This window comes from Haliaeetus albicilla, chromosome 2 (genome assembly GCF_947461875.1).
Source record: "Haliaeetus albicilla chromosome 2, bHalAlb1.1, whole genome shotgun sequence".
NCBI lineage: Eukaryota > Metazoa > Chordata > Aves > Accipitriformes > Accipitridae > Haliaeetus > Haliaeetus albicilla.
In genome coordinates this window covers 19,941,694-19,957,642 of record NC_091484.1, presented here as the reverse complement: position 1 = coordinate 19,957,642, position 15,949 = coordinate 19,941,694, and the positions used below count along the sequence as shown (strand labels likewise).

General features: G+C 41.3%; 2 protein-coding genes across 7 annotated transcripts in view; one reads left to right on the top strand and one right to left on the bottom strand.

Moving 5' to 3' along the window:
* The window catches only part of BBS9 (Bardet-Biedl syndrome 9), a 334,638-nt gene extending 327,530 nt beyond the window's left edge, over window positions 1-7,108 (bottom strand). For 2 of the 3 annotated variants that reach the window (XM_069809142.1, XM_069809153.1), the window contains exons 1-3: window positions 6,897-7,108; window positions 5,670-5,790; window positions 430-580 (exon numbers count right to left, since the gene is read on the bottom strand). In XM_069809142.1, the coding sequence (XP_069665243.1) occupies window positions 430-580; window positions 5,670-5,781 (263 nt within the window). In that variant the 5' untranslated portion in view covers window positions 5,782-5,790; window positions 6,897-7,108. The remainder of the gene's footprint in view (window positions 1-429; window positions 581-5,669; window positions 5,791-6,896) is intronic. The other variant, XM_069809140.1, reaches the window with a different exon arrangement.
* Window positions 7,109-7,420: 312 nt separating this feature from the next.
* Window positions 7,421-15,949, top strand: part of NT5C3A (5'-nucleotidase, cytosolic IIIA) — a 29,311-nt gene continuing 20,782 nt past the window's right edge. The window contains exon 1 of one of the 4 annotated variants that reach the window (XM_069809211.1): window positions 7,421-7,766. In XM_069809211.1, coding sequence (XP_069665312.1) covers window positions 7,655-7,766 — 112 coding nt within the window. In that variant the 5' untranslated portion in view covers window positions 7,421-7,654. Of the gene's footprint in view, window positions 7,793-15,949 lie in introns of all 4 variants that reach the window. The other 3 variants (XM_069809164.1, XM_069809170.1, XM_069809185.1) reach the window with 3 other exon arrangements.

Below are 15,949 nucleotides of genomic sequence, written 5' to 3'. Positions count from 1 at the left end.
TGGTTAATGAATTCTCTAAGAGCATATATTTAATTGGCTGTAAGAGAATCTACTTAGGAGAACTTAATTTTAGATATTAGTTCTTAAAGGATTCATTTTAATTTTGAAATTAACTTCTAATACTGCAGCATGAACTTTATTTTAAAAATGAGAGAAAAACCTGTACTAACTTTCAATACGAGGTTTTTCCTGTTCTACATACTTTAAATAAATTGTACAAGTATCTGGAAGATTTTCCTCCACATACACATTAAGTAAAAACTCTCTCATATCAAGAAGTTTCAAGAAGCAGATCAATGCATACTACAGCATTCATAGATGTGCTTAATAGTTGTCCATCTGGAAATTGAAAACCCACCCCCCAAAACAAAGAAAGAAAATCACATATAAGCCTTAAATAAACAGCAACACAGACTGTCGTTGACTTACGAAACAAATTTTCCCACTTCCACCTGCAATATTGGTTCTCGTAACTGCACTTCCAAGAGCAAGTCTTCAGGTTGTACTCCATCTCCAGGTTTCACAGGTTGTGGATTAAAGATTCGGAGATATCCCATATAACTGGCCACAATAATTTTATCTAAAAAAAAAAAAAAAAAAAAATCGCCCACTAAAGGAGACTACAGAATACTACAGCTCATGTGGAATTAAATTTGCTGCAGAAGTGCTTCAAAGAATACTCTAAAAAGAGAGAATATTTACATCATTCAGTTAATGTTGATTATGCTGTGTCTTCTAGGTTAAGAGTAGCAATTAGCTCTTTTGTAAATCCATGAAAACCTGTCAGTAAAGGGTTCAATATGGCAATTATCAAGGTGGTGGCACTGACCATTGTTACTATTCCATCATTTTAGACTATGTTCACACTTCTTAAAAAGTCCCGTTCTGGTTTTGACGAGTAGTTCAAACTTTCAGCTTCTACATCTGGAATTTGTGCATACACATATCACACCAACAGAAGTGTGAAATTTTAACATTGGGACTGATGACATTTATCCAAATGCAAGCTGAAGCCAGGTAATTGCTACATTAGGTCAACAAAGCTAGGCCTTGAGGTCACCTACTCTTGAGACAGATCCATTACCTCAAAGGGGAATGCAATAGTTACATCAGACTTATTTTGGAATCAGTATTTTAAGCAAGTAGTTATTTGGTTGTTAGTGAATAACAAAAAATTATTAATGAAAAAATCCCAACAAGGTGCCTCCCATGATAACTACCGACAACTAGAGTTGGTTGCCAGTACTTATTTCCTCTAGATGTAGGTCCTCGTATCAATGCAGATCAAAATCAAAACCAATAAAACTTGTCCACAAGTCAGGACAATGTACAAGTATTCCTAAACAAAGTCCACAAGGCTCTAAAGGCTTGGCATAGTTCCACAGGACCCCACATCAAAAGCTCAGAACAGCTGCTTGCTTCCTCTCTTCTTCAGTCACAAAAAAACTTCCACACCCAAGTCCGTCATTCAGCGAATACTGACTGCCGTCCCCACTCTCATCTTATCCTCAGTTGAGTAACAAGTATTCCATCAGCAGTAAACTAAATCCATTTTAGTTATTAATTCCTTAAAAATACTTAAATGAGGACATTTTGACCTGTGGTTAGGCAATTGCAACTAGCTGATTCACTTTTGGTCCTGAACTCCGGAAGAAAAAGAGCCTAGTCTAAAAACAAAGAGAAAATATAATGTTGAGAAAGTAAATAAAACAGCAGACTACCACTCCCACGAAACTGTTTAAGTCATGCTTTTATATCAGTTGCATTTTTTTCCACTAGGAAAAGACTATTCAGAACTCTGGCAGAGTTTCGGGGTTTCTGATCACAGGTCAGTCTACACAACACCAAGTCTGCAGGCAACAGATGGGCTACACTTGTCCCAAAGGGGGAAAAGGATCTTTGCACAGGAGTTAGCAGGGCTCACTGAAAGAGCTTTAAAGTAGATGTGAAGGGGGGAAGAGATAAAACTAGGCTCGCTAGAGATAAGCCTGGGGACACGTCTCCAATGTTTGAGGGGACAGTGTGCTAGCAAGGTCCTTTGGTCTGCTGTCTCAGTGGAGGTAGGGGATAGAGATCCATGTGGCGGCAAAGACGCAAGGGTTAAAACATGTTAGAAACCATGGAAGCACCTGAGAACAGTCACATAGGAACTAGGACTTCTCCCCCAAAAAAGGTGGCCAATGCATGCATGCAACATGAGCAACAAACAGGAGGACCTGGAAGCTATTGTGCAGCAGGAAAACTGTAATACAGCTGCCATCACGGAAACATGGTGAGATGACTCACACAACTGGAGTGCTGCAATGGATGGCTATAAACTCTTCAGAAGGGATAGGCAAGGAAGGAGAGGTGGTGGGGTAGCCCTGTATGTTAGGGAGTGTTTTGATTATCTAGAGCTTGATGATGGTGATGAAAGGGTCAAGTGTTTATGGGCAAGAATCAGGGGAAAGGCCAACAAGGCAGATATCAGGGTGGAAGTCTGTCATAGACCACCCAACCCGGATGAAGAGATAGATGAGATATTCTATAAGCAGCTGGGAGAAGTCTCACGATTGCTAGCCCTTGTTCTCATGGGGGGCTTCAGCTTACCAGATGTCTGCTGGGAGTGTGTGGAAGATAACTTCCTCACACAGCTGGTGAGGGAGCCAACCAGGCAAGGCGCACCACTGGACCTGTTGTTTGTGAACAGGGAAGGACTTACGGGTGATGTGATGGTTGGAGGCTGTCTTGGGCATAGCAATCATGAAATGATAGTGTTTTCGATTCTTGGAGAAGAGCAGAGTTAGCAGAACTGCTACCCTGGACTTCTAAAGGGCAGAATTTGTCCTGTTTAGGGGCCTGGTTGACAGAGTCCCTCGGGAGGCAGTCCTGAAAGGCAAAGGAGTCCAAGAAGGCTGGACATTCTTCAAGAAGGAAATCTTAAAGGCACAGGTGCAGGCCGTCCCCATGTGCCAAAAGACGAGCCAGCAGGGAAGATGACCAGCCTGGCTGAACAGAGAGCTTTGGCTGGGACTCAGGAAAAAAGAAAAGAGAGTTTATGACCTTTGGAAGAAGGGGCAGGAAACTCAGGAGGACTACAAGGATGTCATGAGGTTATGCAGGGAGAAATTTAGAAGGGCCAAAGCCCAACTAGAACTTAATCTGGCTACTGCCATAAAAGACAATGAAAAACGTTTCCATAAATACATCAGCAACAAAAGGAGGGCTAAGGAGAATCTCCATCCTTTATTGGACATGGGAGGAAACATAGTGACAAAGGATGCGGAAAAGGCTAAGGTACTTAATGCCATCTTTGCCTCAGTCTTTAGTAGTTAAAGACCAGTTGTTCTCAGGGTACCCAGCTCCCTGAGCTGGAAGACAGAAACGAGGAGCAGAATGAAGCCCCCATAATCTGAGGGGAAATCATTAGCAACCCGCTACACCACTTAGACACACACAAGTCTATGGGGCCAGATAGGATCCACCCAAGGGTACTGAGGGAGCTGGCAGAAGTGCTCACCAAGCAACTTTCCATCATTTATCAGCAGTCCTGGCTAACTGGGGAGGTCCCAATTGACTGGAGGTTAGCAGATGTGACACCCATCTACAAGAAGGGCCAGAAGGAAGATCTGGGCAACTACAGGCCTGTCAGTCTGACCTTGGTTATGGAAGGTTATGGAGCAGATCATCTTGCATGCCATCACATGGCACGTACAGAACAACCAGGTGATCAGGCTCAGTCACCATGGCTTTATGAAAGGCAGGTCCTGCTTGACTAACCTGATCTCCTTCTATGACAAGGTGACCTGCTTAGTGGATGAGGGAAAGGCTGTGGATGTTGTTTATCTGGACTTCAGTAAAGCCTTTGACACCATTTCCCACAGCATTCTCCTAGAGAAACTGGCTGCTCATGGCTTGGATGGGCACACTCTTTGCTTAGTTAAAAACTGGCTGCACAGCCAGGCCCAAAGAGCAGTGGTGAATGCAGTTAAATCCAGCTGGCAGCAAGTCACAAGTGGTGTTCCTCAGGGCTCAGTATTGGGGCCAGTTCTGTTTAATATCTTTATCAGTCATCTGGACAAGGGGATCGAGTGCACCCTCAGTAAGTTTGCAGACAACACCAAGTTGGGTGAGAGTGTTGATCTGCTTGAGGGAAGGAAGGCTCTACAGAGGGATCTGGACAGGCTGGATCAATGGGCTGAGGCCAACTGTATGAGGTTCAACAAGGCTGAGTGCTGGGTCCCACACTTGGGTCACAACAACCCCATGCAACACCACAGGCTTGGGGAAGAATGGCTGGAAAGCTGCCCAGTGGAAAAGGACCTGAGGGTGTTGGTCAACAGCCAGCTGAATATGAGCCAGCAATGCACCCAGATGGCCAAGAAGGCCAATAGCATCCTGGCTTGTATCAGAAACAGTGTGGCCAGCAGGACTAGGGCAGTGATCATCCCCCTGTACTCGGCCCTGGTGAGGCTGCACCTCAAATACAGTGTTCAGTTTTGGGCCCCTCACTACAAAAGAGACACTGAGGTGCTGCATCACTTCCAAGAAAGGGGCAATGAAGCTAATGAAGGGTCTAGAGCACAATTCTTACGAGGAGTGGCCAAGGGAACTGGGGTTGTTTAGCCTGAAGAAAAGGAGGCTGAGGGGAGACCTTATCACTCTCTACAACCACTTGAAAGGAGGTTGTAGCAAGGTGGGTGTCGGTCTTATCCCAAGTAACAAGCAATAGGACAAGAAGAAATAGCCTCAAGTTGCACTAGAGGAGGTTTAGATTGGATATTAGGAAAAATTTCTTCACTGCAAGGGTTGTCAAGCATTGGAACAGGCTGCCCAAGGAAGCGGTTGAGTCACCAGTCCTGGAGGTATTTAAAAGTCATGTAGATGTGGCACTTAGGGACATGGTTTAGTAGTGGACTTGGCAGTGTTAGGTTTGTAGCTGGACTTGATCTTAAAGGTCTTTTCCAACCCAAGTGATTCCATGATTCTATGAATTTCTACTGAAAAAGGTTGTACACCAAACCAGTAACAGCTCAACTTTGTATAAATGCTCCTGAAAAAAGGGACAAACTAAAATAAAAATAATTTTTAAAGTATATGGCAATGGTGAAATCAAACTCAAGTACCTCTGAGCAAAAACAAAGCTCTAAGATGAGCATGAGTGTATCAGAGAAAGATCCCAAATATTTTTTAAAAAACATACATACAAGAACACTCCCTGACAGCAAAGATCATTCCAAATTATTAATGACTACACAGAAAAGAAGAGTTTATTCAGAGTCACTTATTTCAATGGATCCTTATTTTCCAGGCAGAAAAGGTTGTCTGTTTTTCTAAATTCTTAGCTCTCACCTTCCTTTTTTTCCTTAAGTTTTTTTAAACTACTTACAACATGTGTTTGCTCCCATGACTAACAAAATATTGTATTTTAAAGATATCTACCATTGACGAATAAGGCATGAGAAAAACTACTATTGAACACAAGGGAGAATTTAGATGTTTAGAAACCTACAAATATACAAAGACAAATAGCATTGAATTTGTCTTAAGCCTACAGGGACACATAAAAGATAGCAGACTTTAAAATACCTAGCCAACCAGACTGGCTAACAACCTTTCAGCATGCATTTGCCAATTAAACTTGCAGCTGTATAGCTTAAAAGCCAGCAACCATGACATTCTGAATTTACCTTGTCCACTGCCACTATTATCAACATCAGCAACACAAAGACAGCCTTGGTCAAATTCTTCCTTTTCTCCAAGTATGGTGGACCACCAGTCTCTAGCTTTAAACAACGACATTCTTCTTCACTGAAAAGGAAACAAATCATTGTTAAAGTGTATACTAATATATACACAAATGTTTCTACAAACAACTTTTTCTTCATTAGCAACAACTTTCATTAAGTATATTACATCTCCTAGCTTCACATTGCTCCAGTGTGAGATGAATAAGTGGGGATTTTTTCAGGTATCTTGGGTTTATGGTTATGTAGTTTATAAAACAACCTTAGGAAACTTCTTGCCATTAGTTTGCAAATTAGTTGTGATAGACACTGCTAGTTATATGAAGAACAAGCAAAATATAACAGCTTTTTAAAAATTGTTAAAAGTCTTCTGTAACAAGCATTAAGAAAGTAATATAAGTTTTCAAAGTCACAGAACTGAGGTTTTCTCTCTTACCAAGGCATATCAGGAAAAAAAGATTCTGATGTAAGTCTTCTGCAAGAGAACTTATTTTTAGAAAAGTAAATGAAGACATAAACAGACCTCAAACCTCCACCAAGTAATCGCCTTGAAGATGCCCTAGTGACACAACTAAAGAACGGAGTCAGAGAGGGCACAAATCAGCTTTTCTGCTCCCTACCTGCTGTTATTTTAGGAAGGGGGGGAGGGGGAGAGGAGACTAATCCTTTTGTAGGCAGCTTGACAATAACATTACCCTAGTTCAAAACTCACAGCTCCATGCCTATGCTCTGCCACGAGTGGGACAAACCTGAACACAGTAGACCCCACACAGCCCGCAGGGGAGGTGAGGGGCAACCAGGCAGCACCAGCTCCGGCGGTTCTTTCCGGAAAGAAGGAAAAATGATGGGCTCACCCCTTGTTTTCCTTCGGAGCAAACGCAGCCTGCAAGCCCGCGCCTTCCCTCCTTAAAGGAAACAATAGCTAGCAAATAAAAACATTTATTTTTTCACCTTAGGCGGTTACCGTTGTCATGCCAGCCAGGCAACCCGCTGCAGCCGAGTGCAGGCTGGCGACAGCACAGCCCTCACCACACCCCCTCGCAGAGCCGCTGTGCAGCACCCACAGCACCTCCACCCGAGCCCTACACCTCAGGAGCCGCGTCCAGACACACACACACGCGCACACACACCGGATTGGGAGAAGAGAGACAGAGACCAGCAGGGGGTTACCTGGGTGGAAGACGGCACCTCCCCGGGCGCGGTGCGGTCCGACTTGCTCCGGGGCGGCAGTCCCCCTTCCTCACGGGAGCTCCTCGCTCAGGCTCAGCCGCCCGAAGCGAAGCGAAGCGAGAGACGCAGACCGGCACCATTACAGCTCCCTCCCCCTTGCCGCCGCCATCTCCACTGTTCTTCTCACCGCGCCTTAAGTACCAGCCCAGCCCCGCCCCCGCCCCGCCCGGCCCAGCAGGGAGGGCTGCGCTTCGCGCCGGCACTGGGAAATGTAGTTTGGGAAGGGGCGTGACGGACCGTTGGGCTCTCTCATTTCTTTCGGGGGGGGGGGGGGCCGGGAAGAGAGGCATTCCTTTGTGTTTCCTGAGGCTGGTGCTTTTCTTTTCCAAAGCCCTCGCAGAAGCCTCTCGCCTTCGAGGCCGTCCTCTGCGGCGCCCTGCTCCACCACCCGTCCCCCTTCCTCCCCCCCTTTTCCTCACGCGTGGTGCCGCCTGCAGGCCACGCGCACGTGACGTCTCGCGGGGAGCCCGAGCCGCAGCCGAGGCGGCGGGGCGCGTGCGGCGGGGGCGGGCGGCGGGCGGTGCGCGGCGCCGTCGTTGCCGACTTGCCGGGTCTGGCCGCCGGTGTGGACCCGGCTCGGGCCGGCGCTGAGGAGAACGCACACACTTCGCCATCCCCGCCCCTCCTTCAGCGACGAGGGGGCGGTCCTGCTTCCCCGCAGCGGCTCTCGGCGCCTTGGCTTGCCCCGGGGAGCTACCATGGACAGGACCGCCGTGGCGAAGATGGGAGCGGTGGCCAGCGCCAGCGTGTGCGCCCTGGTCGCCGGGGTGGTGCTGGCCCAGTACATCTTCACCATGAAGAAGAAGACGGGTCGGAAGACCAAGATCATCGAGATGGTACGTGGTAAGAGGCCGAGAGCGGGGCGACGCCGGCCGCACGCCCCTTCTCGTCCTTCTCAGGCCGGCGCCTCCCTGGTGGGCCCGCTCCCACCCCGGCCGGCCGTCTGTGGACGCAGGCGGATATCCCTCTCTGCCTCGGCAGGGCGCGGGCGGTCCGACATACGCCGCCCTCAAATACCAGCCCTTTGCCCAAAGCACGGGAGTCCCTTCTCCTTCACATCCGTGCCTTACAGACCCTGCCGTCGGCAGTTTGTCTGCTGGCTGGCACCAGAAGATGAGATAGGTCTCTTCTCCAGATGTGTGGGGCTGTCCTTGTCCTGTGTCCACCCCTCGAGGCGAGGGGGCGGAGGAGGGACGTTGAGCCGGTTTCTCATCACGAGGACAGAGGCTGAAGGCAGGCGCAGCTGTTCCACCACAGCGAGATCCACTGGCACTAAAAGTGTCTGCTCCGGCTTGTCCTGCCTGGCCTATATGTACCTATGCGTAAAGCTATCGGTCTTGGTGGTAGTTTAAAAGTCTGCGAGTAACTTGTTTAAAAGAAAAGGGGGGTGGGGCGCATGTTCAGCCATCTGTTGAAACTGGGAAGTAATGTCTGTTCACAGTTACTGTAAAAGGAAGACGGAGCTGTCTCTCACTACCCTTGTTATACTTGTTATTTAGGATATTATTTAAATATCTGCTTATCAGGAACTGGATGGTAAAAGGTCTTAGACAATATGCTGATTACATGGAAATCCTTCAAAATTTGAGTTTATGATTTGGACACCGCTGTACTGAAGAACTGAACTGAAAGCACCAAGTCACTTGATGTTAGCCAATGGATATTTTGTGATCTCTCCTGCAAAACCTTACTAAAAGCTCAGACTTATTTTTTTTTAATTGCATGTGGAAACATGTAAATTACACATGCAAATTGTGAGCTGACTACTCCTTGACCATGTGATGCAACACTTGCCAGTAGAATTCATGCCATACAGTTTGCGATAACGTAAGTCCGGACAAGAATTCCACTGTGTGTTTTTACTAATCATAGAGTCATACTTACTGTTGAAAAAATATCTGAATGCCATTTCTAGTCTTCAGTTACATCATTCAACAATTTGGAGGGGAGCGTCTTGCTTTTTAGTTTCTGTGAGCCCACTTACAACAGCTTGTGATGGAGCAGAAAGTTTAGATTGCCATTTTAGAGAGGTTTTAGATCTGTTTCTAAAAAAGGGCCCTGGACTCTATAGTAGGATTTTACAAAACTCATTTGAAAACTTACAGTGGCATAACACTGGTTGACTATAAATTACTCTTTTTTTTTTAAATTCTGGTACTGTAGTACTAGAACTTACTTCAGACTTATGTGGACAACAAAATAACAACATTTAAAAGCCTGATCATGCAAACACTCAAAAGGGAGATCCTATAGTTTCACCAACTCGTATTCACAATATCCCGTTTGAGCTGTAGTTCAGAAAGTGCCTGATAATTGCTGAAGGTGTATTTGTATTAATTTTGTGTACGATGTTTAAATGGTGTTTTGGCTGGGAAGACTTTAAATTTTATCTTTGTTGCAAAGATTTTGCCTTTGGTAGGGAAAAAAAAATTGTTATGCCAATGTTAAATTGATTTCTGGTAAGTGAATTTCTTAAGTATGTACTTCAGATAACATTTTCAGAGCTATGCTCTTGGACACAGATTGTGATCCTAAATAGATACTTTGAAAAAATTCTGCTTTTATGATCAGAGCTTTTCTCAACTTTAAATTGCAAGGGAAGAATAAAGCTTGTTCAAAGCATGTCAGCTTTCTCATACGGAAACATTTTACCAATTGGATGCAACATGTTAATACTATCTGCTCACTTAGAGAGCTGGCATTTCAACCAATATTCAAGTTAGCAGCTTCCTCAGCTAATAAACATTTTTAGTTCATCAGCTGCAAATCTTTCTTCCTCAAGGAGTATTTTCAGCAGACACGTGTAATCAGGCTGTGAAGTGTCTTTGAAATAAGTGAAATAGTTGTGTAAACTTCATACTAAGGAGTTTGGTTTGTCAAGTATGGGCAAAAATGTGTTTAGGTGTTTGTTTTACTTGAATATGCTGCATTCTGGAGAAATTCCTGAAATCCTGAAATAGTTTTATCCACCAGTGTATATTTGATTCAACGTTTGTTGTTTACAAGATACTGTATCTGTTTTAGTTTATCACGAGAGAGACCTTCCTTCAAGCTTTGGAAAGAAGGTGCTGTTTTTCAGTCTGTAATTTAGTGTAAGTTAGGGTGGTGCTAACAATACTGCTTTATTGAAATGTGTTTTTTCTAATACACAAGTTTACTATACCAGGCTGGTCTTCTGTGTTAGATTAAAATTACAGGATTGTTCTTGTATTTTCAGCAGATTTTTTTGGTTCAAGTTTTCTTTGGGGAACATTAGACTTTGGTTAACATTAGACTTTGGTTTTATACCCCCATTAGACTCAGAATTACCTTGATTTATAACTTTCATCAAAATCAGTAGGGAGCAGACCTATTTATACCTTAGTTGTATGACTTTAATTCTCACCAATGAAATATTCTTTCATTATAATTAACTACAGCAATCACTTTTTTGACTTTTTTTCTTAGTTAAAATAAAATTAGATTAATAAAAGACCTAAATGTAAGTAAAAAGCTGACTTATAGCAGTGTTTAAATGCTAAAAAGACAGTGACCTTTACAAATCAAATAGAATATCTATAAGACAAGTTAATATCAGGGATTATGATGCCAAGAATGTTTAATGTGTAGAAAAGTGGAAAGGATTCTCAGGCATTGTGGAAAACATAAGGGTAACCATGTTTCCTTGTTGAATAATAAAAATCAAGAAATTCTTATCTATCTCACATTTCAGTAGATGAATTCTTTAGCAAAGTAATTAGCCTGGCACACAAATTTAAGCTTAATAAAGACACCATAAAATTACTGCATCTTCTTTGGAAGCAAAGGTTTAAGTCTGGAATTAAAGTATTAATATTGTGTCTTCATTGACCATCTGAAGTTTGCAAATAGGGAGTTTGCCTTAGGCACTGATAAGTGTAGACAGAGTTACTTCAGCTCCACTGCTGAAGTAACAGAGGCATTAATAGTAAATATATAGCCAGTCACATGAAGTTTTACTCAGTCTGTTAAGAAACAACTATCTCCCAAAACCTTCTGTATTACTTTGCACAGCCAAATTGCCATTTCTGTGAAACTGTAAAAGCATTCCTACAGTCAGGTGAAGGTAAACATTAGCTGCAATGTTGCTAACTTTAAATAAAGAGAAGGTTAATATTTAATTAGATTCTTAAAGTAACTTATTAGATAATGTTTGATAGCTACTTTAAAAAGAGATTAAACCTTACAGTAACAATCTTTTGGATTTTTCAGGCCTCAGACAAGTTTGCAATGAAGTTGTGGATCCTTATATAGCAAATCAATTCTGCTGACATGTAGACTTCAGTTTCTTGCTTACTCTTTCTGAAGCCTTTTAGAAACTCAGCAGAAGACAGGTGTTCACAAACTAGAGTGAAAAATGTTGCCCAAGTCTTTCAAAAACACTCATCTATAAGGAATAGCCCATGCTAACTCAAATATGGGGTTAATGTAAGAAAAACTGCTTAATGGAGTAACAGTATTTTTTGTTGTTTGTCCGTTTAATAAACAGTTGTTAAAACCTTGGATTTTTTTCAGCAGCTTGTTCCTCACTCTTTAGTTTTGGAGCATTTTATTGTATTTATTTTATAAGGTTGAGAAACAATAATAGAACTGGTTGAAAACAGAATAGCAGAATATCTTAAACTGAGACTTACTCTCTCAGGTTTGATTTCCGGAAAACTGGGCAAAAGCTTAGTTACGTTTGTCTAGATCTCCATTCTGTACCTGAAGTGAGAGGATCCAATTACTCGAAAAACAGACTTAGTATCAAATTTCAACAACAGCAAATTAAAAATCAACTTAAAAAGCAGTTTCTTATTTTACAGGAAACCTTTCAACCAGCCATTGTGAAATGTCTCTGACCAGTTTCCTTTTTAATATGTTGGGGAGGAAAAGAAATGCACAGATTTTGGCAGCATTAGAATTTACCTGGAGAGAAATAAGCAAATGTCTAAGGTAACTGAGGTTACTGCTGTTTACCTGCTTCACCAAGAAAGAAAGTAACATAGTGTGACTATCATAGGGTTTGCGTAGGGAGAATTATTCACTATTATTACTTTCTTTTACTTGCCAACTTCTGGTGAGACTGGCTTCTTGTTTCATAGGCCATCAGAGCATTTGTGCCTCAGATGAAGCATACAGACCCTTACAACTGGCAGCAATCACATACCACTCCACTTCTTTATTCTTGTCTTGTTGCTAGTAACTAGTTGTTATAATTACTGTGAGGTTACTCTGGCATGAGACATTGATGACCTCCAAGTGGAGGATAAAGTAAAGGAGTATGCAATATGTAGCATCCATATTCAAGAATCTAAATGGCTAGTATGTGAAACTCCTTCATACATACTTTTTCCTTTACAAAGGCAAAGAAGAGTTTGAGCCTGAGCAAACTGGAACCAATAAAAAGGGGAATGGAAGGAACATGGGCTCTATCTACCACTGCAGGATATTATCAGTTTCTGGGTAGTGCAGTGATAATATTTAAAATGTTGTGACCTTGAGAGCTATCCAGTGATGTGATCCATGTGGGAATAATACTGTTCGAAGAGAACAGTGCCATGATATGAACCTAAGTAGTGAAAAGTGAAAGAACTCCTGAGACCTGATACTGCCCTTACCTATTGATGTGTGACTGAGACCCCTTACATTACTAGCGACTAGAGTATTAAAATAATTTTTTAGAATGTCGTTAAAATTTTAAAACCAAGTTAAATTTGATATGAGTACTGGAGATTTCATATAACTATTTCTATAAAACTTGGGGGTTTGTTTAGACTGTACTCCTCAATAGAAGAATCACATTGACACAGTGATAAACACCAACATTACTAAAACAAGGTTGTGTTGCCCACAGGCTTTTTGCACAGATAATCTTAATATATAATAATCTAGAATGTGGCTTGTAAAGCAAGTTTACACAGGCCAGGAAAAACACTTTAAGCATAGTTCATGTTGATATAACTTAGACACTAGTAATAGGTTTTTATTCTCACTGTAAAATAATTCCGTTGGAAATGTAAAAAATTTGGATCCTGGGAGAAGAAAAATTGACTCAGTTTCAGTGTTTTCTTCTAACACTGTTAAGAATCAAAAAGTAGTCTACTATACAGATTATAGACATACTAATATTTTACTTTATTTAGTGTAATAAGTTGATCCTACAATTTAACCACCCGTTTCAGAAGTAGGTTTTAATTTTCTGAAATTGCTGCTGCCTTTTTTTTTTTTTTTTAATTCAGTATGTCTTGAAACATATATTCTTACAAGGAATGGGTATGGGAAGATCAATTAAATTTTTAATTCTGCATTAGTTTCTTTAGAACTCATTTATCCTAGTTATAACAGTTATCAAAAACATGATGATGAGCTACACCTGAAAATTGAGCTCCAAGTAGTAAATATAAGTAAATGTCAGGATACAATATATATTGTATGTATAGGCTCAGAAGAACTTGTTTGCTACTTTGTTTTATCTTTTGTATAAAGTCTATCTCCAAGACAGAAAAGCTATCTTTCAATGAATCATTCTGCTTGGGAATATGTTTACCTTTTCATAAATGCTTGGTATGTGTTAAGTCATATTTTCAAGTGATTTTTCTCCTCTTTGCAATAACTCTTGATTATTGGTTGAGCTATAATGGCATCTGTTCTATTAAACTCTTTTTACAAATTAAGACCACTAGCAAATACTGCAAGTATTAAACATGTCACCTTTAACTGTCAAACAATATAAGCAGTAAGGTTTTTTAATTGTCTGAATATACATGTCATTGTAAATTTGTTCATATCATGAATTAAAGTTGCATAGCATTTCAACAGTCAGTCTTGAGTTAACAAGAACTATCAACTTTTATAAAAAATACCCAAATTGATCAATATAGGCATTGAAGAGACCCAGGGTATGGATCCGTACGTTTATAGGCAGGAGAATACTAGCTGTAAATTCAATAGCAACTTTAGGTGTACCTGTAAATGTAAGAATGTCACCATTTGTGTAAGTCTGGAAACTTTAAAAATACCTGAACTTTTGAAGTTCTTTCCTTAAAAAAAAAAAAAAAAAAAAAAAAAAAAGCTGCCTCTTACCTTTTATTTTCACTTGAATGAATGGCATAATGCAAAATACATAATCTTTTTCTGTGTTGGCTAGTTCCAGTTCACGTTAATAGCCTTCAAGACATCAGCCACCTTTCTTCCCTCCATGTGTGCATACGCAAGCATATTTTGTGCAAATATACTACAGTATACTCTTCACTTACTGTGAAGAGTAAGTCTTGGAGAGAGTTTAAGGAAGAATACTGGAAGAGAAGCGCACAGTTAGATTTTATTGCTACAATTTGGTGCATTTGTCAAATGGTAATTAATTTTCAAGATTTAAATTTTAGGTAGTTGAGCTGCAGCAGACAGTGTAGAGCAGCAGGTGGCACTAGTGTGAATTTTGTGTCTTTGCACAGTAGATCTCCGAAGATGGATACGCACTGTTTTGTAAGTAACCTGTCGTTTAAGAAATCTTGTCCTACAACGACTGGCACTTCTCAGCCACTACCTGACTCCAGGTTAGACACGTACAACTGAACTTCTCCTGCAGGCAGAGGGCCTAGAGTAGCAGCAATGTCTCTGCTACCTGCCAGATGCTCAGCACTGAAATTTGGCTGATCCCATCACATGCTAAGTGCAACTGAGAGGCAGGAGTAGTTCACAAGACTTCTTCCTGGCCTCCTTTCCTAACCAGCGTGTAAAGAGATACAAGACTGGGCAAGAGAGTTGGGTAAGTATGCTGTCATGGAGGATGTGGAAAATAAAAGTTAGGACATGAAGTCTAACTTTTCCCCAGCCTTCCTACAGTCATGTTACTGTGCAGCAGATGACCTGTAGTGACTATTTCTTCCTGGGCAGAGGTCTTCATATAGCAGTTATGTTGACTAGTTGCTGGACATCAGCCACTTTCTCTTACCCAAAAGTAATCAATCACCAATGGTCAGCTGCTGTAAAACATCAGAGAACTTACGATGATTGCAGTAGGCAGATTTTTAGTCCCATGTCAATCGTGCAGCAGCTTGACTGGCACTATGCCGTTAAGTTGGAATCTGTGGCTGTTGTGTTGGTCACCTCTATCTTAGGTTATTTGTGTGGAGTTTCTGACTTTTAAAAAAAAAAAAAAATCAGTACTCATTAAAAGTCCACTGGATTTTTCTAATTTGGCTAATCCTTGTATCAATAGAGTGTTTTACTTGAATGTTAAAAAAGGTCAGGCATTTTTCAGTACAAATGGACATATGCTTAAGGTTGCAGCATTCGGGTCAAAGAAGACACCATGTTTAAATGCTAAAAGTAACTATATTCTTTTTGTTCAGTAATGCCACAAAAGAATACAGAACTGCACTGACTTATCTCAGACAATAATTACAAAAATAATTTTTAATAACATTTCTATACATTATGTAAATAATGCCCGTTGCTAGAAGGAAATGTGGCTTCTGCTTTCATATATGCCAACCTTTAAAAAAAGAGTTAATTTATTTACTTTATAATTATTATTTTTTAAAGGTGTGGGGCAAGGCCCAGACTTGGACACTGAAGATTCATTAAGTGTCTGAATACAAAATTTCAGGCTTCTTGGGCTCGTTTTGCCACCAAGAAAGATTCCTGTTCAAAGGTACTTCTTACTTGTTTCCCCACTCATTAGCTGTAGCTTCCTTCCTGCACCCTTATATAAAGAACTGTTTGTCTGCTTTGCAAATTGGATCACTGAAAAAATCCAAGTTTATTAGAGCTTTTGTTTTTCCATAAGAGATTGTTTTACTCCACCTTAATGCTGACAGAACGAATACCACTGAAATGTACCATTAATCCTGTTCCTTTAAAGCTTTCCCTCTTTCTTGGAAACTTACTAGTTATCAGACTAAAAGTGTAATTTTTACACTTAGCAGTTATTAACACAATACTTATTATCCTGGATTGCATCTGCCTTTGCAGTGTAAATCAGTTATGGGTAA